The sequence below is a fragment of the Oncorhynchus mykiss genome, chromosome 1 (assembly GCF_057628025.1).
Source record: "Oncorhynchus mykiss isolate SJ-2025 chromosome 1, ASM5762802v1, whole genome shotgun sequence".
Taxonomy (NCBI): domain Eukaryota; kingdom Metazoa; phylum Chordata; class Actinopteri; order Salmoniformes; family Salmonidae; genus Oncorhynchus; species Oncorhynchus mykiss.
In genome coordinates this window covers 60,232,595-60,257,959 of record NC_143022.1, presented here as the reverse complement: position 1 = coordinate 60,257,959, position 25,365 = coordinate 60,232,595, and the positions used below count along the sequence as shown (strand labels likewise).

The 25,365-nt window shown below is 41.7% G+C and overlaps 2 protein-coding genes across 9 annotated transcripts in view; one reads left to right on the top strand and one right to left on the bottom strand.

Moving 5' to 3' along the window:
- The window catches only part of cdh23 (cadherin-related 23), a 646,476-nt gene that overhangs the window by 469,186 nt on the left and 151,925 nt on the right, over positions 1-25,365 (top strand). The window contains exons 31-36 of the mRNA XM_090235114.1: positions 951-1,339; positions 1,637-1,738; positions 3,004-3,153; positions 5,627-5,755; positions 16,044-16,172; positions 16,715-16,942. Of these exons, the coding sequence (XP_090091240.1) occupies positions 951-1,339; positions 1,637-1,738; positions 3,004-3,153; positions 5,627-5,755; positions 16,044-16,172; positions 16,715-16,942 (1,127 nt within the window). The remainder of the gene's footprint in view (positions 1-950; positions 1,340-1,636; positions 1,739-3,003; positions 3,154-5,626; positions 5,756-16,043; positions 16,173-16,714; positions 16,943-25,365) is intronic.
- vsir (V-set immunoregulatory receptor) overlaps positions 21,910-25,365 on the bottom strand; it is a 62,942-nt gene continuing 59,486 nt past the window's right edge. For all 8 annotated transcript variants that reach the window (XR_016496100.1, XR_016496099.1, XR_016496102.1 and 5 more), the window contains one exon: positions 21,910-24,902. Coding sequence is in view for 4 of the 8 variants with exons in the window: in XM_090235095.1 (XP_090091221.1) it covers positions 24,865-24,902 (38 nt within the window). In the remaining 4 variants the exon portion in view is untranslated. The remainder of the gene's footprint in view (positions 24,903-25,365) is intronic.

The following is a 25,365-nucleotide window of genomic DNA, read 5'->3' as shown; positions in this document are numbered from 1 at the left end:
TACTAAAATAAAACGGAATATGCTGTACAGAGCATTATGGGTAGTGTACAGGGGTACAGGGGTGTCCCTCAGTAAGCCAATGAAGTGGGGTGTTAGAAGGCTCTCCCCGCCTCCATAGTTATTGGTGTTATATGACTCTCATACAGCTTTTATGCTGAGTTGTATTGTTCTGTCTGAAACTGGCATTTAGCTGAGCGTCATTAATCTGAGTGGCCTTTAACCCTCTACTTCTGCTATTCTTTGTGTGCTTCCTCTATTCACTTCCCGTCCTGTAATGTGTTGCACAAACACTGTGTGGGAGAACTGTTGCTGTGATGTTGACAGTCACCAAACACTACAACTTTGGTCTTCATCACCTCTGAGGACGTAATTATGCCATATCCTGCCCACATGTCATGGAAAGTTGGAAATGTCTCTTTGTTAGAGCAGAATATAGATTTTTGGTTATATTGTGGTTGGACATTTTAGATAGGTGTGTGTAGCAACAATGCATGGCTATGTACTCAGTTTTAGTGTAAGAGTTGTTTGAAAAGACCTCCTGAAATTTTAGCCTGGGTGAGATGGAGTTTTGGCCTGCCTGGTGACATCAGTAGTAGTTAATAAACCAATAAGAAAGATAACAGCTAGTTTTCAGTTTTGCCCTCTCCACTCGGACCACTCCCAGACACCCCTAGCAAAAGTCTTGCTTGAGAAATTGCTCTTGCTAAGAAGCCATTTTTGTTACTTTTTGAGCATTTTAATTAAAAACAATCACAGTAATGTACTTAATTGTTACCCAGAAATGATTTCATATTGAGATAAAAACATCTGCATTGGCCCTTAAAGAAAAAAAACATTTTGTTTGTTCACTTCTCTCACTTGTTTTGCATCCCTTCTCCAAACCTCCTTCCCTTTACACCTTGCCCTGCAACTCCCTCACCTCCTCCCTGTCTTCCCACCACTCCATCCAGGTGATGGCGGGGCGGTGGCCTATGCCCTCGTCTCCGGGTCCGACCATAAGTTCGATGTGGACGTGAGCACGGGCCTGGTGACCACTGTAGACTACCTAGACTACGAGACCAAGACCAGCTACCTGATGAACGTGTCGGCTACTAACCAGGCACCGCCGTTCCACCGTGGCTTCTGCACGGTCTACGTGACCTTACTTAATGAGCTGGACGAGGCAGTGGCGTTCTTCTCGGCGGGCTACGAGGTGTCACTCCTAGAGAACATCGCCACTGGAACGGAGGTGGTGCAGGTACAGGCGCAGTCGGCGGACAACCTCAACCAGCTGTCGTATCGCTTCGACCCGGACACATCGCCAGCCGCCCTCACCCTTTTCAAGATTGACAGTATCACGGTGAGTCGGTGGACAGGATAGGGTGTAACACCATAATTAGCATTTTTCACTCTTAGTCCATTTAAATTCAGGAAATAACTACAAATCCGATTACAATTTTCCATTGAAAATAATTGTTCCTGATTTGACTGAATTGAAATTGAATTGATCCCTATCCCTGCTGGATACTGTACTCTGCTCAAAATAGGATTATACTGTATATTTCAAACTAGGATAAATCAGGTTGTTTGTTCATGTGTTTTACTTCTTCTATCCCTCTCTTTTTCCTTCTCTCTCCATCTATCTGTCCATCCGCAGGGTCGTATCACAGTCACAGGGCTGCTGGACAGAGAGAAGGGGGATATCTACACCCTGACTGTAGTGGCTGACGATGGGGGACCAAAAAAAGACTCCACTGTGGTACGGCAGTCACTTATTTCTTTCAATCTTTCATTTTTTTCTTTATTTTCTTCTTTCTTCTTGTTTTGACATTATTTGCTTGTAAATTTTTATTCCCTGTTGTCAGAGATGGGCAGTATATCTGTTATATGTATTTGAAATAGGTATTTTAATTACTTTTAAGTATTTTTACATTTTTACAAAAATTATATTAAAATACTGTACTTTTCCATTCCATTTTCTTAAGCGGTTCACAATTTTCAAATCAAATCCAATTCTATTTGTCATGTGCCAAAAACAACACTGTTGTTCACTGTGAAATGCTTACAATGCATTTTTAAGAAAATAGATTTAAGAAATTTACTAATTTACTATTTACTAATATTTACTAATATTTAAATAAACAAGTAAGAACAAAAAAAAGGAACACAATAAATGAATAATTGTGTGGCCCCTTTTCACACTGCAAGTCTGATGGCACTATGGTGTGATAAGAGTGTCTGGTAAATGACCAGAATGTTAATATAAATATTAACACTTACAAAGCATGCTGGGCATTATTCTAAAGAGCTCTGCCCCCAAAACAAGGCCAATAATCATTTTTACATAAACATTTAGATTTTGGTAATTTAGCAGACACTCTTATCCAAAGTGACTTACAGTCGTTGCATTCAACTAAAGTAGATAAACAACCACATATCTGTCTGTTACCACATCACAGTCTATCACATTGTTACCTTAACTGAGAATGTTGTTGTGGTGAAGGCATGCACTTGCAAATGTATATTGTATTAAATATCAAAATACCTAAAATAATTATATTGTGATTAGATACAACACTTTTCAGAAGTATTTTGAATTGCATTTTAATACATTGGTCTTTAGAGTATTTTGTCATTTTAACAAGAAAGTATCTTTGCCCATCTCTGCCCGTTGTCAGGTCTCACCTGTTTTCAATAATGAACCATGTAACAATTTGTTTAATCTATTCTGTTGTAGAAAATGTCAGTTAATGACAATCTTTGTTTTCACCTCGTTACTGCTATCTCATGGGGAAATTGCAGAAGGTATGTGTTGCTTTCCGTCTTCAGTCTGGAGAACTGCCTTAAAGTTTTAATGAAAAGCTTAATTAAGTTTGTGCGTGTGTGTACGCATGTGTCACAAATGTACTTTAATAATTTTTAAATAGCATACCGTGCTAATCGTATTAAAATCAAAAGGTATGTAGCATTCCATCCTCCTTGTCAATGGCAGTCTCTCATTGGTTGTGTCTATGCATGTGGCAGGTGTCAATCACCATACTGGATGAGAATGACAACAGTCCCGAGTTTGATATCACATCTGATTCGTCGGTGGAGATTCCAGAGAACACGCCCATCGGGAAGAGAGTGGCTGTGGTGCTGGGGCGCGACAAAGATGCTGGGAATAATGCACTGGTTAGAGAGAGAGAGAGACTTTTGACTTTTTGTTCTGCATACTCACCTTGCCCTCTACCCCATGATACAAAACAACATCACTCATCATGATAACCAAAACCTCACCACTTCTACAACTGTATATCTAACCCATCTTCCCCAGTTATGTAGACGGCCTCCCCGACACACCGTATCTCCTTAAACATCGCCATACTTTTGATAATTTTATAGAACTCAAATTCCACTGTAAGGCGCACAGAGATCCCATTAAATCATAGTAAAGGGTATGTTATCCCACCTGTGATCCTGTTCCTCCTTAGCCAAATAGGCAACTTTGCCTGAGCAAACAGAAAATTCAACAACACATATTGGCCTTTTCCTTATTCGAATACCTGTACCCCATTATAAACATACCAACAGTAAACTCCACCCCCAACCTCTCACACAGACATTCCAAAAGAGACATTAATGGCATTAACCTGGCGCACACAGAAAACACATAATACACAGTTTCACTCATGACACAGAAAGGACTCCCCTGTCTGACTCCCGGATCGACCAGGGCTCCATGTAGAATCCTCCACTGGAGGTCCCCTGACCTCTTTCTTACTGGGTGTTTGTAGAGCCTCCTCCATCTAAAACCAACCATACCCCCTACCATACTCCCTACCACCACCTTCACTCCTGACAGGCTCCAAATGTTCCTCACCTTAATGCAGAGGTTGTAGATGACTTTACCTCCCACCCCCCCAAACTTCCCCAGGCTCAGAGTGTTAAAGTGCAGCGAGTCCTCCATACCCCCTTGCCAGTCCCCAGTCTCTGCCGTCACCTGCTGTGGTGGAAACATTGGTGGACCCTCCCCATTTGGCCTATCAAACACCCCCCTTACCGGTACAGTCAGTGCCTCCTTGACCTCCCCCAGAAATCTCTCCAGCAGCCTAAGATATGTTAGTCCTGTTTGTTGTGCCAGGACTTCCAGGGTTTTCCCACCGCTCCTCCCCCCGCAGCCGCAGGTCGGCAGCTCATCGGCAACTCTCCTACCCCAACACACTCACGCAACACGCAAAAGAAGTCCACTGGGATTCCATCGACCCCGGTGCACGGCTGGGGGACATCTGGGTTGCGGCCTCTGCGAGTACATGGGACAATAGGGGAATGTCAATTTCATCCCTCTGTGCCAGAGAGAGCTTAGGGAGTTATGCAAACAAAACCTGAGCACATATTGGATCTCACAGTTCTGCAATATACAACTGGGTATAAAACTCCACAGTCCGCTCCCGCATCTCCCCCACCACAGAGGTCACCCGCCCATCCGACAGCCGCAGACAATGCATACCGTTGGCTTCACCACTCTGTCTTTCCAAACATAGAAGAAGGGCAATGTCCCTGAGCATGGAGAACCTAGCTCTTACAAGTGCTCCCTTTGCTTTAACCTGGAAAAAACTGCCCAGGCCCCTACGTAATTCAGCAAAATTAGCCTTGCCCAAACCAGCTCTACCTCCACTTCACTGATACTACACTCGAGTTCCCCCAATGGTAGTGCCCAACAGCCTATTGATCTGATGTACAACTGATCGAGTTGCGCTGCACTTACCCTAGCCCCAAAGACCTTCACCCATGTATACTGTCTTGTGTTGGGATGTCAAGTTCTCCAAACATCCACTAGGTCAAACTGCTTAATTATGTCCCTTAACACTCCCTCTGAGCCTGAATGAGGCTCCTCTCCATTTCTAGATTTCGTAAAATCCATCATACAGTTCCAGTCCCCGCCGACCACCAGCTTCTCCTCAGGCGCTACCTGTGAGAGTTCCTGTCTAAGACACCAAAACAGATGCGCCATCTCTCTCCCTGTGTTAGTCACATACACATTTATAAGGACAAAACCACCGTTGTTAATTGCTGTTTTTACTACAAGCAGTCTACTCATACACACCTCCTTTGAGGAGCAAATTTCTACGGCCAAACCCGGTGCACTAATATTTGTTCTATGGCTCAGCACACTTGACCCTTTCCACCAGAGCCCCCAATCGACTTCATTCACCAGATGAAGGTTCCTTAGGGCCTTTGACCAGACCAACCTCTCCCCTCCCACCTCCTTTATTCTCCCCCTTTTTCCTCTCATGCTTGACACCCTCTTCCACCGCCCATAGTCTCTTGCCTCTCCCCACTACACTCTCCTCATCCATTAGCATAACCTGACAAGGCCCAGCCTCATCTACACCACCATCCATGACATGACTAGACCCATCCTCATCTGAACCCCATTCCATAGCATGACCGCGCTAGGCTGTGAAGCCATCGTGCACCGTTCAAACCCCGGTAAAAAAAACTCTGTCCTCTCCCTCCCTAACTAAGAAAAAAAACAGCGGGTACTGCTAAACTAACAGTGTGTTAACCCTCCTCCACAGAATATTTAAAGAAAAGACCTAGGAAATGGGGGGGGGGGGAGCTCAAGCAAGCCTTGTTGAACTATTTTCTGCTCTTTGTCTCTCAGGTGAACTTCAGTCTGGTGGCAGGGAACATGCAGGATGTGTTTGAGATCCGGACAGTGAACCACACCAATGGAGAGATCTACGTCAACTCCCCTCTGGACCGAGAGTCTGTTGACCGCTACCTGCTCAAGGTTAGACACCTGGGTCATATCCATTTTTATTTATTTATTTATTTGATTTTAACCTTTATTTAACTAGGCAAGTCAGTCAGAACTAATTCTAATTTACAATGACAGCCTACCAAAAGGCAAAAGGCCTCCTGTGGGTAAGGGGATAAAAAATATATATATACAGTTGAAGTCGGAAGTTTACATACACTTAGGTTGGAGTCAAAACTTGTTTTTCAACCACTCAACAAATTTCTTGTTAACAAACTATAATTTTGGCAAGTCGGTTAGGACATCTACTTTGTGCATGACACAAGTCATTTGTCCAACAATTGTTTACAAACAGATTATTTCACTCATAATTCACTGTATCACAATTCCAGTGGGTCAGAAGTTTACATACACTAAGTTGACTGTGCCTTTAAACAGCTTAGAAAATTCCAGAAAATGATTGCATGGCTTTAGAAGCTTCTGATAGGCTAATTGACATAATTTGAGTCAATTGGAGGTTTACCTGTGGATGTATTTCAAGGCCTAACTTCAAATCATGGGAAAATCACAAAAAAAATCTGCCAAGACCTCAGAAAAACATTTGTAGACCTCCACAAGTCTGGTTCATCCTTGGGAGCAATTTCCAAACGCCTGAAGGTACCACGTTCATCTATACAAACAATAGGACGCAAGTATAAACACAATGGGATCACGCAGCCGTCATACCGCTCAGGAAGGAGACGTGTTCTGTCTCCTAGAGATGAATGTGCAAAAAGTTCAAATCAATCCCAGAACAACCTTGTGAAGATGCTAGAGGAAAGGTACAAAAGTATCTATATCAACATAACCTATATCGACATAACCTGAAAGGCCGCTCAGCAAGGAATAAGCCACTGCTCCAAAACCGCCATAAAAAAGCCAGACTACGGTTTGCAACTGCACATGGGGCCAAAGATCATACTTTTCAGAGAAATGTCCTCTGGTCTGATGAAACAAAAATGGAACTGTTTGTGGCAATCAAAACCTTGACCTCAATCCCATTGAAGATTTGTGGGAAGAACTGAAAACGCATGTGCGTTCAAGGAGGTCAGTTACACCAGCTCTGTCAGGAGGAATGGGACAAAATTCACCCAACTTATTGTGGGAAGCTTGTGGAAGTCTACTCGAAATGTTTGACCCAAGTTAAACATTTTAAAGGCAATGCTACCAAATACTAATTGAGTGTATGTAAACTTCTGACCCAATGGGAATGTGATGAAAGAAATAAAAGCTGAAATAAATAATTCTCTCTACTATTATTCTTATATTTCACATTCTTACAATAAAGTGGTGATTCTAACTGACCTAAGACAGGGAATTTTTACTAGGATTAAATGTCAGGAATTGTGAAAAACTGAGTTTAAATGTATTTGGCTAAGGTGTGCGTAAACTTCCGACTTCAACTGTAGATTTTGGACAAAACACACATCACAACAATAGAGACAACACAACACTACATAAAGAGAGACCTAAAGACAACCACATAGCAAGGCAGCAACACATGACAACACAGCATGGTTCAAACACAACATGACAACAACATGGTTGCATCACAACATGGTAGCAGCACAAAACATGGCACAAATATTATTGGGCGCTGCACAAAGGCCAAGAAGGTAGAGACAGCAATACATCACTCAATGCAGCCCCAACTGTCAGTAAGAGTGTCCATGATTGAGTCTTTGGATGAAGAGATTGATATAAACTGTCCAGTTTGTATGTTTGTTGCAGCTCGTTCCAGTCGCTAGCTGCAACGAACTGAAAAGAGGAGCGACCCAGGGATGTGTGTGCTTTGGGGACATTTAACAAAATGTAACTGGCAGAACTGGTGTTGTATGTGGAGGATGAGGGCTGCAGTAGATATCTCAGATAGGGGTTGAGTGAGGCCTAAGAGAGTTTAATAAATAAGCATCAACCAGTGGGTCTTGCGACGGGTATACAGAGATGACCAGTTTACAGAGGAGTATAGAGTGCAGTGATGTGTCCTATACGGCGCATTGGTGACAAATCTAAAGAACATCTAGCCGCTTGTGAACGCTCTTACCTGCCGATCTTTAAATTATGTCCCCACAATCTAGCATGGGTAGGATGGTCATCTGTGTTCAGAACAAGGTTCGGGGTAGAGAAAGCTTGTTGGTCACTAAGAAAGCTTTGTAGTAGATCATCTGCATTTAAATGGATTAGAGACCTTCCTACTGCCTGAGCTATGTTGTTGATGTAAATTGAGAAGAGAGTTGGGTTTAGGATTGAGCCTTGGGGTACTCCCTTGGTGACAGGCAGTGGTTGAGACTGCAGATTTTCAGACTTTATATACTGCACTCTTTGAGAGAGGTAGTTAGCAAACCAGGCCAAAGACCCCTCAGAGACACCAATACTCCTTAGCCGGCCCATAAGAATGGAATGGTCTACCATATCAAAAGCCTTGGCCAAGTCAATAAAAATAGCAGCACAACATTGCTTAGAATCAAGGGCAATGGTGACATCATTGAGGTTGCAGTGAGACATCCATAACCTGAGCGGAAACCAGATTACATACCAGAGAGAATACTGTAGACATCAAGAAAGCCAGTCAGTTGATTATTGACAAGTTTTTTCATCCCTTCATGTTAGTCTGTTTTCTTCCATTTTGTGCCTACCAAACGCTTCCCTGGCCTCAATGTTACACTGGCACATGTTCAGGCTTCTCAACGATAAGAAAATTATTTGCACTCAAGCTACATAGGATGGAAATTAAATAGTATTTTACAGCACAAACATATGAAGAGTTTATTTCCAAAACGCTTTATCCACCAATTCTTCACATTTGTGTTTTTTCATCAGACATTATTGCTTCGTGTGAGTAAAATATGAATGTTCTCAGATTGTTTTTATTCATAGATTTTAGGTGTGTAAGAAAATTTGTTTTTTTGCAAAATGCTATATATCCATTGTTAGGCTGGATGTAATGTGTGTATACTGTATATTTGACAGTGATATGTGGTTGTCTCACCTAGCTATCCAAAGATGAATGCACTTACTTGATAAGAGCATCTAATAAAAGACGAAAATGTCAAGTCTAAATGTTTTACATACAGATAACATATTACTGTACTACATTCTTTTAATATAATTATTTCTCTCAGAGTGAGGCGGATATATAGCATTTTGCAAAAAAACATGATTATCTGTCTCTCTGAAATTAAACCATTAAGTGATATATTTAAAAAAAACATCTGACTGTCATTGAACAACCTCATGCCATGATAGTGAAAAAACAGAAATCCCTTTCATAATTTCTTACCATAATTTCTGACAGTGTATACACAGTGCATAGGGAAAGTATTCAGACCCCTTGACTTTTTCCACATTTTTTAAGTCTCCCATCAATCTACACACAATACACCATAATGGCGAAGCGAAAACAGCTATTTTGAAATGTTTGCAAATGTATGAAATAACTAAAACAGAAACAGAAAGAAAAGTATTTAGACCCTTTGCTATGAGACTCAAAATTGAGCTCAGGTGCATCATGTTTCTATTGATCATCCTTTGGATGTTTCTACAACTTAATTGGAACCCCCTGTGGTAAATTAAATTGATTGGAAATGATTTGGAAAGGCACACACCTGTCTATTTAAGGTCCGAGCTGGCCGCCCGGCCAGACTGAGCAATCGGGAGAGAAAGACCTTGGTAAGGGAGGTGACAGTCACTCTGACAGAACTCCAGAGTTCCTCTGTGGAGTTGGGAGGACCTTCCAGAAGGACAACCATCTCTGCAGCACTCCACCAATCAGGCCTTTAGGGTAGAGTGGCCAGACGGAAGCCACTCCTCAGTAAAAGGCACATGACAGCCCGCTTGGAGTTTGCCAAAAGGTACCTATAAGACTATGAGATACAAGATACTCTGGTCTGATGAAACCAAGATTTAACGCTTTGGCCTGAATGCCAAGCTTCACGTCTGGAGGAAACGTGGCACCATCCCCACGGTGAAGCATGGTGATGGCAGCATCATGCTGTGGGGATGTTTTTCAGCGGCAGGGACTGGGAGACTAGTCAGGATCGAGGGAAAAATTTACGGAGCAAAGGACAGAGAGATCCTTAATGAAAACCTGCTCCAGAGCACTCAGGACGTCAGACTGGGGCAAAGGTTCACCTTCCAACCGGACAACAATCCTAAGCACACAGCCAAGACAACACAGGAGTGGCTTCGGGACAAGTCTCTCAATGTCCTCGAGCCAGAGTCTTGATCTGAAACCGATTCTCTGAAACCGATCTGAAACCGATCTCTGGATAGACTTGAAAATAGGTGTGAAGCGATGCTTCCCATCCAACCTGACAGAGCTTGACAGGATCTTCAGAGAAGAATAGGAGAAACTCCCCAAATACAGGTGTGCCAAGCTTCCAGCGTCATCCCCAAGTAGACTTGAGGCTGTAATCACCGCCAATGGTGCTTCAAAGTACTGAGTAAAGGGTCTGAAAACTTATGTAAATTGAATTGAACAGATATATTTTAGTTTTTATAAATTTGATAAAATGTCTAAAAACACGTTTTTGCTTTGTTATTTTGGGGTATTGTGTGCAGATTGATGAGGGGGAAAAAAGTATTTACTCAATTTTAGAATGAGGCTGTAATGTCACAAAATGTGGAAAAAGTCTATAGTTTTCGAATGCACTGTATAGCATTATGGAATTAAGTATTGTTATTTTAAAATGTATGTTTTGCCGATGGGTGTGTCCTCATGTGCGTACACATCAAATAACATTTTATTTGTCACATGTGCCAAATAGAACCTTACCGTGAAATGCTTGCTTACGGACACTTCCCAACAATGCAGAGTATAAAAAGGAATAATGCAAATGATATAGTAACAAGAATAATAAAATAAAATACACAAGAATGGCGCTACAGACAGGGAGTACCAGTACCAGTTCAATGTGTAGGTATGCGATATTTGCGGCAGATACTGTATGTACATCACGGGAGGTTGGTGGCACCTTAATTGGGGAGAACGGGCTTGTGGTAATGGCTGGAGCGGAATGGGTGGAATGGTATCAAATACATGGTTTGCTATTTAGCAGTCTTACGGCTTTTGGGTAGAAGCTGTCTAGGAGCCTGTTGGTCCGAGAGCCGATGCTCCGATTGCCAGACGGTAGCAGAGTGACCAGTCAATGGCTTGGGTGGCTGGAGTCTATGGCAATTTTTAGAGACTACCTCTGACACTGCCTGAAATGGAGATCCTGGATGGCGGTCCCTCTGTAGAGCTTTGCGGTCAAGGGCAGTGCATTTGCCATACCAAGCGGTGATGCAGCCAGTCAAGATGCTCTCGATGGTGCAGCTGTAGAACATTTTGAGGATCTGAGGGCCCATACCAAATCTTTTCATCCTCCTGAGGGAGAAGAGGTGCTGTCGTGCCCTCTAGATGACTGTGCGGGTGTGGACCATGTTAAGTCCTTAGTGATGTGGACGCCAAGGAACTTGAACCTCTCTACCCGCTCCACAACAGCCCTGTCGATGTGCATAGGGGCATGCTCTTTGTCTTAATGACATTGAGGTAGAGATTGTTGTCCTGGCACACTGCTAAGTCTCTGACCTCCTCCCTATAGGCTGACTCATCGTCATTGGTGATGAGGCCTACCACCGTCGTGATGTCAGAATTCTTGATAATAGTGTTGGAGTCATGCGTCGGGGGCTGGCCCGTCAGGAAGTCCAGGATCCAGTTGCAGAGGGAGGGGTTCAGTCCCAGGGTACCTAGCTTGGTGATGAGCTTGGAGGGGACTATGTTGTTGAACTCTGAGCTGTAGTCTATGAACAGCCTTCTCAGATTAGTTATTTCCCCTCTTGTCAAGGTGGGACAGGGCAGTGTGAAGTGCAATTGAGATTGCATCATCTGTGGATTTGTTGGGGTAGTATGCGAATTGGAACGTGTCTAGGGTGTCTGGGATGATGTGTCATGACTAGCCTTTCAAAACACTTCATAATTACAGATGTGAGTGCTTCAGGGCAATAGTATTTAGGCTGGTTACCTTTTGAGCTCTTGGGAACAGGGACAATGGTGATTAGTTTGAAACATGTCAGGATTACAGACTGGGACAAGGAGAGATTTAAATGTCTTTGAAGCCACTTGCCAGCTGGTCTGCGCATGCTTTGAGAACGCGTCCTGGTATAGCATTTGCCTTGTGATTTTTAACCTGTTAAAAGGATTGGCCCCTTTTTTTTCAATTTTTGAAATGACATACCCAAATCGAACTGCCTGTAGCTCAGGCCCTGAAGCAAGAATATGCATTTTCCTGGTACCATTTGAAAGGAAACACTTTGAAGTTTATGGAATTGTGAAAGGAAAGTAGGAGAATATAACACATTAGATCTGGTAAAAGATAATACAAAGAAAAAAACAACAGTTTTTAATTTTTTGTATCATCATCTTTGAAATGCAAGAGCAATGGCCATAATATATTATACCAGCCCAGGTGCAATTTAGATTTGGCCACATATGCAATGTGTTAGACTGATCCCATGAACCATTGCCTTTCTGTTCAACATTTTGTATCAAGACTGCCCAAATGTGCCTAATTGGTTAATTAATACATTTTCAAGTTCATAACTGTGCACTCTCCTCAAACAATTGCATAATATTATTTCACTGTAATAGCTACTGTAAATTGGACAGTGCAGTTAGATTAACAAGAATGTAAGCTTTCTGCCAATATCAGATATGTCTATGTCCTGGGAAATGTTCTTGTTACTTACAACCTCACGCTAATCGCATTAGCCTACGTTAGCTCAACCGTCCCTCAGGGGACCCACCAATCCTTAAGTTAAACGTTTTGCTCATATAGGCCACGAAGAGCGACATCACACAGTTATCTGGAAAAACAGGGGCTTTCACGCAAAGCACCGTCTTATATTCCTTGAAGCAAACATAAAAGGCATTTAGCTAGTTTGAGATTTCTGCATCGCTGGGCAACTCATGGCTGGGTTTCCCTTTGTAATCCGTTACCGTCTGCAAGCCTTGCCACAAACAATGAATGTCGGAGGCGCTGTAATAGGATTGCACCTTCTTCCTATATTGTCCTTTTGAATGTTTGATGTCTCGTCAGTGGTCATATTGGGATTTCTTGTATGTGTCCATGTCCCTGGCCCGTTCATTGTAAGCGGTAGCTCTAGCCTTTAGCCCAGCATGGATATTGCCTGTAATCCATGGTTTTTGGTTTGGATACGTTCTTAGTCACTGTGGGGACAACATCATCATGTGCTTATTGATGAAGCCCATGACTGTATACTCGTCAATGCTATCGGATGAATCCCGGATCATATTCCAGTCTGTACTAGCAAAACAGTCTTGTAGCCTCGCATCTGCTTCTGTAGTGAGCACATCATTGGTAATTCCTGTTTGAGCTGCTTTTCTATGTGAACAGGATGCATGAAAATGGAATCATGGTCAGATTTGCCGAAGGGAGGACGAGGTAGGGCCTAATATGCATTTCTGTGGGTAGAATAAATGTGGTCTAGACTTTTAGCTCCCCTAGTGGCACAGGAGACGTGTTGGTAGAAGTGAGGTAGGATGGTTTTAAGTCTAACCCGTTAAAGTCATCACCCACCAGAAATGCTGCCTCTATCACTAGACAGCAGTGATAATTACAGATGAGAACTCTCTTGGTAGATAAAAGGGTCTGCAGCTTACAATGAGGTATTCTACAGTACATCAGGTGACAAAAGCTAGAGATTTCCTTTACACTTTTTTATTTATTATTTATTTTTTATTATTATAATATTTTTTTAAATAGGCAAGTCAGTTAAGAAAAAAATATTATTTTCAATGACGGCCTAGGAACAGTGGGTTCAGGGGCAGAACGACAGCTCGGGGATTTGAACTTGCAACCTTTCAGTTACTAGTCCAACACTCTAACCACTAGGCTACCCTTGAAGCAGCACACCAGTTGTTATTTATGAAAAAACACTCTCCACCTCCTTTCGACTTTCCAGAAGCTGCGATCCGATCCTGCCGCTGCATGGAGAATCCACCAAGTACTGCGTGCATAGCCACGTTTCAGTAAGAAATATAATATTTCAGCTTTTCAAGTGTCTCTGATTTTTACCTTTATTTAACCAGGCAAGTCAGTTAAGAACAAATTCTTATTTTCGATGACGGCCTAGGAACAGTGGGTTAACTGCCTGTTCAGGGGCAGAACAACAGATTTGTACCTTGTCAGCTCGGGGGTTTGAACTTGCAACCTTCCGGTTACTAGTCCAACGCTCTAGGATAGGAGACTCTCGAACGAAGCTCATCCATTTTATTGTTGAGTGACTGGACATTTGCCAATAGAACAGAGTGCTGTTCGGCTCAATTTCACCAGGACTCCACCTTATCTCCTGCGTCTATGCCTTCAGTGTTTTGGTAGCCCATGGAAAAAAGGAATAGGGTCCAGTATGAACAGTGGAAGAGCTGAGTCAGAGTTGAAGTTGTATTTGAAGTCAAAATCGAGGTTAGTAACTGTCGAATCTGATGTCCAGAAGTGCTTAGTGGTGTGAACTTTCTGTACAAAAAAAGTTAAGATAAATATGATAAAAGTCACTATGTAGCAAAGTTGGGTTGGAACTCATAAGATATCAGGCTTCTCCTCCGGAGAAGAATACCGCAGTGTACTGTAGACCCATATGTATGCCCACCTACTTAAGCACGTATGTGTGTGAGTAATTGAACGTGTGTACACGCACACTATATGTGACTCACCTCCTGGATTTGGTCTTATGTGGCAAAATTTGAAATTGTGTTTTTTACATTGGATAAAACTACAGACTCAAGGCAACAAAATGATATATCATATATTGCATTTTTGAGGATCAGGGGAAAGTAATTTTGCTTTGAAAGTTGATAAACTTGTAAACTCACTTTTGAGAAAATGGCCTTTGAATATTTTGGCATCTAGTGAAGAGTTCTTCTTTGTCTACATCCACTCAGCGTCTTCACACCCTCTTAAGCTTTAGCCCCACCCATCTCGTATTGGTCTCGGAGCATTCAGAGCGCACACTTGACGCTCTGGCCGATGATTTGTTTACCTCTGGATAACATGAAAACAGCCTAACCAGCGCTGCTGGCAACAATTTGCTTTTTTGCAAGCGTTTACTGACACCGGCCATATTCAACGGTTGTTGTACACTTTAGCTTAAGAAATGTAGCTAGCTAGCTCGGTAACAAATTAAACGTAGCTAGGTGAACAACATGTAAGATCACACATGTAACGTTAGCTAACGAGCCAGCCAGCTAGTTAAACAACAATGAACATTGTGCCAAATCATGTCATTACTACCCTGTACGAATCTGCTGGTTGCTAACCAACCAGGTTCAACGTTAGCTCGCTAACATTAGGCTCTAATTAGCAAAGCAAACAGTTCTGGGATACGAATAATGTCATACACATAACGTTAGCTAAGGAGCCAGCCACCTAACATTAGCTAGCTAGCTAACAGTATACTTTAGCATGAAATGAAACCACTTTCTGTCAAAATTTGAAACATTTAATATCTGAAAATGTAGCTAGCTAGACTATCTTACACATATACATCATCATGCATGATGGACGCGTCTCCCTGTCACAGATGGCATGCCACGGTTGCCCTTATTTTGAAGATGTAATCTGGAAACAGGTGTTTTCTCCATCTCTTTAATGTGAAATGGAAACGGAAATCATCTGTCCACATTTGCAACACTCACTACTGAGTTCCAAACTGCCTCTGGAAGCAACGTCAGCACATTAACTATTTGTTGGGAGCTTCTTGAAATGGGTTTCCATGGCTGAGCAGCCGCACACAAGCCTAACATCACTATACGTAATGCCAAGCGTCGGCTGGAGCTGTGTGAAGCTTGCCGCCGTTGGACTTTGGAGCAGTGGAAACACGTTCTCTGGAGTGATGAATCACGCTTCACCATATAGTCTGACGGACTAATCTGTGTTTGGCAGATACCAGGATAATGCTACCTACCCCAATGCATAGTGCCAACTGTAAAGTTTGGAGGAGGAGGAGTAATGGTCTGGGGCTATTTTTCATGGTTCGGGCTGCAAGCCAGGCCTAATTGCCCAACATCAGTTCTCGACCTTACTAATGCTCTTGTGGCTGAATGGAAGCAAGTCCCCCCAGCATTGTTCCATCATCTAGTGGAAAGCTTTCCCAGAAGAGTGGAGGCTGTTATAGCAGCAAATGGGGGACCAACTCCATATTAATGCCCATAATTTTGGAATGAGATGTTTGACGAGCAGGTGTCCACATACTTTTGATCATGTAGTTTATGTGTGTGTTATGACAGGTGCGTGCCATGGACAGCGGTGTGCCTCCCCACTACAGCGACCTCTCTCTCATTGTCAACATCCTGGACGTCAACGACAACACACCCATCATCGAGAGCCAGGGGGGCTACAACGTCAGCATCAGTGAAGTGAGACACGCACACACATCAGTCAGCCTATACAATCATATGCACGTGCACACAAACACACACATCAGTCAATTACATACTGAATAATACACACACCCAAACACACACGCACGCATCTATCAATTCAACTTTTAAAGTGTCCTCTGTGTCATAGATGCTTCCAAAAAAATTACATCTGAAAGGGATGTTTGCCTGTGTTTTAAAAAAGTAATCAACTCCATTTCGGTCTGACTCTAGTGAAACTACCACCAAACTACTGCAAAATGAAGTTAAATTACTAGTTGAATTACATGTATTGGAACTACTCCCCAACACTGACCCAAAGCCTTTCAAGCTTTCTGTCTCCCTACCCTGTCTCCCCATTTCATTCTGTACTGCCTGGATACAAGTCCCCCAAAAATATGAATGGCGGGTGGAATTGCACTCTGCTTTAAAAACAAAAACAAAAAGCTATGAAATATATACAGTACACAGAAAAGATAGTGTATTATGCACATGATGCTGAAAAAGTTATTGTCCATCTATCTGTGTGTGTGTGTTAGAATGTGGGGGGTGGTACGTCCGTCCTGCGCGTGGTGGCCACAGACCATGACATCGGGACAAACGCCATGCTCTTCTACTACATCACCTCGGGTAACCAGGACCTCACCTTCCGTATGGACCGCATGACAGGTGAGATGACAACCCGACCATGCCCACCCGACCGTGAGCGCCAGCAGGAGTACCGGCTGACCGTGATGGTGGAGGACGACGGTACACCTCCACTATCGGTGAGTCAGAGAGGGTTAGAGGTCAAGGGTGGGAGGGGGTGGGGGCTGACACACAGAGCTAAGGGAACAGGGATGATTTGAATTGGACAGGGTTTTGGTCACTGTGTTACCAGGGTCACGTTTAGTAGGCAAATGTTGCAAAACATAATGAATAGAGCCGTCTACATGTCAGATAGGCATGCTTATTTTATCTTAACGTTACACAACATTGTGCCTTGTTAAACACTTTCCTGGACAGTAGCTGTGTAACTTGTGACTTGGCTATAGGTTGAGAAGAGTCATGTCAGGTTAATCACAGTTGAAACAGTTGAAAACATGTTGCACTCTGTTGGTGTTCCTCAGTACTGCAAGCATTTCACCATATAGATGGGCTAGGATAAGCCTGGCTTATTCCTGGTATTTTGAATGAGTCATTACCTTTGAAGTGGTTTCAGTGAACGAATATGATGAAACTGTATAAAATAAGGAAAACATTTTGAATAAGGAAATATTTGAAATAATACATCAAACTAATATTAGCAAATCATTTATTCAGGCCTCAGAACATGGAGAAAGACTTTCTAACGCATTTGAAGACAATGTTCACATGGCAATGCTCCTTACTTAAGGAGCTATAAATATAAAGCCTTTATATAGTATGGCATAAGTTTATAGATGATTTGTGAAGGATGTACCTGTATATAGTGCATATTAAGACATCATGTATGCTATATCAATTTTTTGATTATTTAAAGTGTCCCCATGATGAGTAGCAGGTTGATGGTTTAATCCCATGTGTTCTGCGTTGGCTGATCAGAGGTATAAGGACAAGAAGTACACTGTGATACACAGGAAGTGCACGACGATGTGCAATAACAGGAAATCCACGGCTGTGGTGCCATTTTACTGAAAGAGGAAGAAGAGACTTGTTACTTCCTGTTTAGAAACCTTGCAAGAGCTCTTCACATATTCCTCACCACAATGTGATTTGTCTGAGTGTGTGCATGCATGCGAACGTGCATCCTCTATTTTTGTGCAACTGTGGGACTTATATGTCATGTGATCGGTCTTTGTGGTCGCCTATGTGTGGCCTCTGTCTCACAGAGTCTATGATTGACACACTTGGTGGAAAAAGTACCCAATTGTCATACTTGATTAAAAGTAATGATACCTTAATAGAAAATGTCTCAAGTTAAAGTCACCCAGTAAATACTACTTGAGTAAATGTCTAAAATGATTTGGTTTTAAGTATACCTAAGTATCAAAAGTAAAAGTATAAATAATGTCAAATTCCTTATATTAAGCAAATCAGACATTGTTTTGTTTTTTAAATTAAGGATAGCTAGAGGCACACTCCAACACTAAGACATAATTTACAAATGAAGCATATGTGTTTAGTGAGTCCACCAGATCATCATTAGGGATGACCAGAGATGTCTTGATAAGTGTGTGAATTGGACCATTTTCCTCTCCTCCTAAGAATTCTAAATGTAACGAGTACATTTGGGTGTCAGGGAAAATGTATGGAGTAAAAAGTAGTATATTCTTTTCTTTAGGAAAGTAGTGGAGTAAAAGTAGAAAGTGTCAAAAATATGAATATTAAAGTACAGTTACCCCCAAAAACGACTTAACTTCAACAGGATCGGTGGGTTCCCATTGGGATGGTTGAGCTAACGTAGGCTAATGTGATTAGCATGAGGTTGTAAGTAATAAGAACATTTCCCAGGACATAGACATCTGGTATTGGAAGAAAGCTTCAATTCTTGTTAATCTAACTGCATTGTCCAACTTACAGTTGCTATTACAGTGAAATAATATTATGCAATTGTTTGAGGAGAGTGCACAGTTATGAACTTGAAAATGTATTAATTAACCAATTAGGCACATTTGGGCAGTCTTGATACAAAATATATTGAGTATACAAAACATTAAGCACACCTGCTCTTTCCACGATAGACTGATCAAGTGAATCTGGATGTAAGCTATGATCCCTTATTGATGTCACTTGTTAAATCCACTCCAGTTAGTGTACATGAAGGGAGAAGACATGTTAAATAATTTCCAAGCTTTAAGACAATTGAGACATGTATTGTGTGAGTGCCATTCAGAGGGTGAACGGGCAAAACAAAATATTTAAGTGCCTTTGAACGGGGTAGTAGGTGCCAGGCGCACCGGTTTGTGTCAAGAACTGCAACGCTGCTGGGATTTTTCACGCTCAACAGTTTCCCGTGTGTATCAAGAGTGGTCCACCACCCAAAGGACATCCAGCCAACTTGATATCTGTGGGAAGCATTGGCGTCAAAATTGGCCAGCATCAGTGTGGAATGCTTTCTACACCTTGTAGAGTCCATGTACGACGATTTGAGTCTGTTCTAAGGGCAACTTAATATTAGGAAGGTGTTCCTAATGTTTGGCAAGAAAACCTCTTAAAAAACACATTAATACAATAAAACATTTCCTCCTAAATGTTTGCAGACAGACTACTCACCATGTGGCCATAGTGGAGGGGGATGCAATTCCATCACCTTGTGGTATTTGTTGGCTAAAGGCACATTCATTATTTTAAAGCATGGGGGGGCGGACAGCATTTTTCAGAGAAAGATGTTTAAAAATAGACTAAACAAATAATTAGATCACTATTGTTCAATGTAATAATAGAACAAATCAAGATGTTCCATTGAAGTAATAGTGTTAAACATAAATCCTGAATTTCTTTATTTTCAAACATTAAGTTTAGGAAGCAGGGTTTGGGACAGCCACCTCAATAGAAATAGCTGTATAAACAATGGCTTTATAATATATTAATTTAACAATGTGTTTGTTATTGGCTTGGATTGAATTAGAACATATGATGTTAATAAAATGTCCCAAGTTTGGAGACTTAATGTCACGATCGTTGGAAGCATACTCTGACCAACGTGCAGCGTGATCTTGGTTCCACATCTTTTATTAGAAATAAGTGAACCACACAACAAAACAATAAAGACTAAACGAACCGTGACGACCATGGAGTGCTAACATGCAACAACACATGAACAATATCCCACAAACCACAGGTGGCAAACAGTCTACCTAAATATGATCCCCAATTAGAGACAACGATTACCAATCTAATTGGGAATCATACAAAATCACCAACATAGAAAAACAAAACTAGAACCCCACATAGAAATAATAAACTAGACTAACCCCCAGTCACGCCCTGACCTACTCCACCATAGACAATAAAGGCTCTCTGTGGTCAGGACGTGACACTTAGCTGTTTTTAAAAATTGTTTTTTGGGGGGTGGGACAGCAATTTACACCTGTCATGATATGCCCTGGGGGGAGGATCATAGCCCTCCCTGCCTCTCTCTCCACAGTTGTATGACTTTACAACAGGTCATAAATACCTGGTAGAAACTGCCATGCAGTATTGAGAGAGTCAACCAGAACAAAGCGCTTATCTTAGTTCAAAACTTATAATCCCCCAAATGGGAGAACTAAACAATATTTCTACTTTTGAGAATGTGGGAATGGTCCGTGGACACTTAAGGGACCGTTATGATGAGTTTTTCATTTGGTGCTCTCATGAAGGACAGGAAACACACATAAATGTATCTCTTCAAGTGCTGTCAGGTTTACATCTAAATATTGGAAACGTATGTGATTAAACATGTAACTATTTGTGAAAAGACGTAATGTGATATTAACCTTCTAAATGGGAGTATGGGTTTTCATATAAAGTTACCATATCAATGGCCACGCCCACGTGAGCATAGACATGACTTCGGCGCCATGGAACTGCCCTTTTCTACTCCAGAGTATAAAACCACCCGTGACAAAATGTAAATTTCATACCAAAGAGACCCACGGTAAACCGGACATCTCGAATGGTTAAGAAGTCAGAGAATGCCGGGACAGAGTACCCACTTTGGAATGGCTACAATTCTATAGGCCATCGGAGGCCATACAGCTGTAGTTTTGGCTACACAGCTGGAAATGGTTCAACTCTGAGACTATTGATCACTACAGAATAGGAGCAAATCTCAAACGAATAGTCTGCAGCTAGATATTACGCAAGTCTAGAACGAGAATACCGACAACCGCCGAAGCATCTATTCTATGAGAACATTTCCGAATGGCACTCTGAGTTATCCATTCAAACCAAGTACAACCACGAATGTCATTGTAACTTCTGGGAAAGTTAACCAAAAACTCTGATGAACTCTACATGACGATCGAGTGGATTCCAACAGAGAAGACAACAACGAAATATGGGCGTAAATATATACATTGCACATGAATGGCCACTCATTCGAGAATAATTGCAAAGGATTATCAATACAATGATTATAATTATCCACTGTGTATAGTGGATCCATTCTGTCTTTCCTGCTCTTTCTCAGTCCCCACCCCTTTCCTTTGTCTACCAAGCCGTCATATCGGCTTAGCCCACTAGGGACTTTTCTATCATCATTAGTAACCAATATCTACTGTTTGTTTGCTATGTAATTCTGTGTGATTATTTAGTTGTTAGTAAATGAATAATTAAGCCAATTTGTATATCGCTGATTCATGATTTTGGCCAGGATTCGTGCAAATATCCAATGGTTTACAACTTCCAGTAATGAGAACTGATGAGGCAATTAATAATTCAATAATAGAAGACCAATTGATCAGATATTAAAATATCTGAAGAGTTATATTCGGAAAAGTATAACTTTGTAATCTCAACATTTTCCGTGGTGCCCCGACTTCCTAGTTAATTAATGTTTACATGATTAGTTTAATCACATAATAATTAGACCTAGAGAACTGATTTGATATAAATAAGTCTTCACATTTAATGGTAGTTCAGACACGACACACCTATTCTGTAAAATCACCCATAAATAATAGGTCCCTCCTTGGCCTACTAGAACAACATGTTCTTGTAGCATTGGGAAACCTGCCAGCCAGTGAGTGTATATTATGCTCAGTGATAAATGACTGAAAACACAAACAGAAAGGTTTAAGAGCGCCGATTTATTATAGAAAAAAATTACATCAGCATTTTATTTCATTATTTTTGGGAAAGGCTTTATTTCATATGGTGTTGCCAAAGCTGCTGCTGTTTGGCTATTACACACACACGCACACACACACACACACACACGCACACACACACACACACACACACACACACACACACACACACACACACACACTACTAATTTCAGGGTGGTTTTTTTTACAATTCACTGAACACCCCTTATCTAATATCTACAGTAGTATTCGATTATGTATACTTACAGATAGATAAACATAAAGATAACAAATAATCAAGTATAAGCACAAAATATGCCAAAGGATATCACAAAACAGTAAACACAAGAACACCATGGAATAAACACGTTGGTCATCTTGGCAGTGAAGGCATTTGGCTCGTTGAGTTTGGGTTACTAGATCCATCCACTAGCCAAAATTGACACTTCTCTTCAAAAACAGACCATCCAGCATAGCAATATATCTCTAATATTTATTTGACAGTTTCTAGTACTGGTTGAATATTTGGACATTGTTACGTGCAGAGAAGGGTGTGGGAAGGAATAAGAGCGAGGAAAGGGAAGGGATGGAGGGGGGTTACAGAAACACAGTATTTTAGGTAGTGAAATATATAAAAGGGGAAAGAGGAACAACACAAGAATGGGACGTTTAGATAAATAAAAGTGGGGCTTTGGTCTCGTTACAACAGCTCAGTGAAACACATTTTTAGAAACAATTGTTTAAGGCTGGTTGGAAATGGCCTTAAAAGACTACTGTCAGCACATGGGTACCTCTTACTACCCTGATCACTTTGGCACAAGCAAATGTGCTGAATATGCATATCAGAGCCATAGGAAGAGGGAATCATCATAGAAAGAAGTAGAACACTATGGGCCAGTTTCCAGGACACAGATAAAGCTAATGGTGTTGGACTAAGAAGCACTTTCAATGGAGAATCTCCATTTAATTGTGTCCCTCTTTTTTAGATTTAGTCTAGTCTTAGTAATTTTGACAAAAATATTACGTCTTAGTAAAACATTTTTTTAATAATGATTTAATCTAGTTATTGTCAAAATGAAGAAAACAATGGGCCATTTTAGTCAACTAAATGCTCTTTCATTTTATTCACATAATTCATATTGCATAGATATCACACACACACACACACACACACACACACACACACACACACACACACACACACACACACAAAGTCCCAGTGCTCGAGTCACTGGGTGCACATTAACTCTATTTACCGAGTCAGATATAGGTGTAGTGGCAAGAAGAATTTAGTCAATCAATTTTTTGCAATCCCTTTCTTCTTTTCTTTCTGTGCCACCGAATGTTTGCATATACAGTGGGCTACTGGTAATACCAGAGCCACGTTCAGTAGAAAAATGTCAGAGGCATGTTTGTTCTACATAGCATATTTCTATCTGAACATTCCAAAAAGTTTCATACTGCTGAACGAGCCCCAGTTTGTTAGCTATAGCTAGCTATTGAGGTAACATGACTGAACAAGGTGTAGTCTAAACAAATGGTTAACGGTCTGGTCCGCAAGTAGCCTACTTTTAGCACGGCCCACAATATTCTTTATGAATATAAAATGCAACCCGCCAATGCACAATAAAAAGAAACAACATAGAGCTGGGTCATATCTTTTGAACAGTAAGGGCTAGCATCAAGCGTTTTGTCTGAGGAAAAGAGGGAGACTTGGCTACAGAACCTGCCTATGAAAGGCAGTGGGGAAGGTGGGAGGGTTGCGCGAAGACTACAAATTCAAAAAACAGCTTACTTTTCTCTACTCAAGGAAGAGAAGAACATCGCTAGACTGTAGTTGCACTGTTCAACTCAATGCTGCTATTGTTTTACATTTTGTAAAGCAGCTTGTGTTTCTTAACCAGGCAAAGGGTAGCTGACTAGAATGCTAGTGGTGACTGGTTAGCTACGGGAAATTAAGAAGAGTTGCCTGCGCAATGTCGGGAAATTAAGAAGAGTTGCCTGCGCAATGTGTCTAATCGAAGACGGAGCTGGAGCGAAGCCTGTCCACACTCATCGCTTGCTCCCCCCCAGCTCACCAGCTGATGGAGGTTGTGTGTGCCGGGTGTGGTGCATCCTTCCCACTGCTGAAAATAACTACATCTGTCCTGCTAATATTAATTGTGCTTATCACTGAAAAGTGCTAGATTTGTTCAAAAACGTTCAAAAACGATTGTCCTGTCCACTAAAGAGTCTACGATTGTCCTGTCCACTACAGAGATAGGTAGATGTTGTCGTGTCTCATTTTAGTCAACTGTATTGAAAAATCACTTTCGTTCAGTTCGTTTTTTCTAGGTCTGTCTAGTCAGTCTCGTCAATTGCCACTGAAAAATAGGTTTATCAAATATTAGTGGAAAACAAATGTCTAAACCAAAGTTTACACTGTTTTCTGTCTAGATTGATGCTTAATCTGTGTCCGGGGAACGGGCCCTATATGGGGGAAAATGGTGAGGGAAATGGTGAGGAGCATATCATCAAGAGTCCACAGGAGTTGCTTTGTATCCTCTACCGCCCACCCTGCACCCACACTCCCCCCATCCTCCTCAGTACAGTCCTGGGACATCAGATCAGGAGCACCTGCTGGTCCTTGAGCTGTCGTCAGTGGTCAGACGGTGCGTCACATACTTAGCGGGCCCCCACTGCAACACAAGTGTCGAGAACAAATCCCCCCCCCCCCTCTTTGGCCTCCTCCAGTTGTTGTTGCAGGTGGAACATTTATTTTAGAAGAAACTGTCCCCTCCTTCCCTCTCCCATCCATCCAGGATGCGGTACACAGAGAGAGAGAGCTCCCCCAGCAGAGAAGGTTGTGAGACAGGCTTCAGGGTGACATGGCAGAGTGACGATGAATAACTAACCACAAGGTGTTTCTGGGTTAGGGAGCCATTGACTGCTTCTCTCTACACATGCAGGAAATCAGGAGACTCTAGGATGGGATCTAGAAAACACACGCGCATGCAGTGAGCTCCAAAAGTATTGGGACAGTGACAAATGTTTGGTTCTTTTGGCTCTCTACTCCAGCACTTTGGATTTGAAATGATACATTGACTATGAGGTTAAAGTACAGACTGACCACTTTAATTTGAGGACATTTTCACCCATAGTGGGTGAACCATTTAGAAAGTACAACACTTTTTGTACACAGTCCCACCATTTTAGGGGACCAAAAGTATTGGGACAAATTGACTTGTGTAAGTAGTCAAACATTCAGTATTCCTAGCACGCAATGAATTCATCTAGCTTGTGACTCTACAAACTTGTTGGGTGCATTTGGTGTTTGTTTTGGTTGAGTTTCAGATTTCGTGCCCAATAGAAATTAATGGTAAATAATAATGATGTCATTTTGGAGTCACTTGTATTCTAAATAAGAATATAATATTTATAAACATGTCTACATTAAT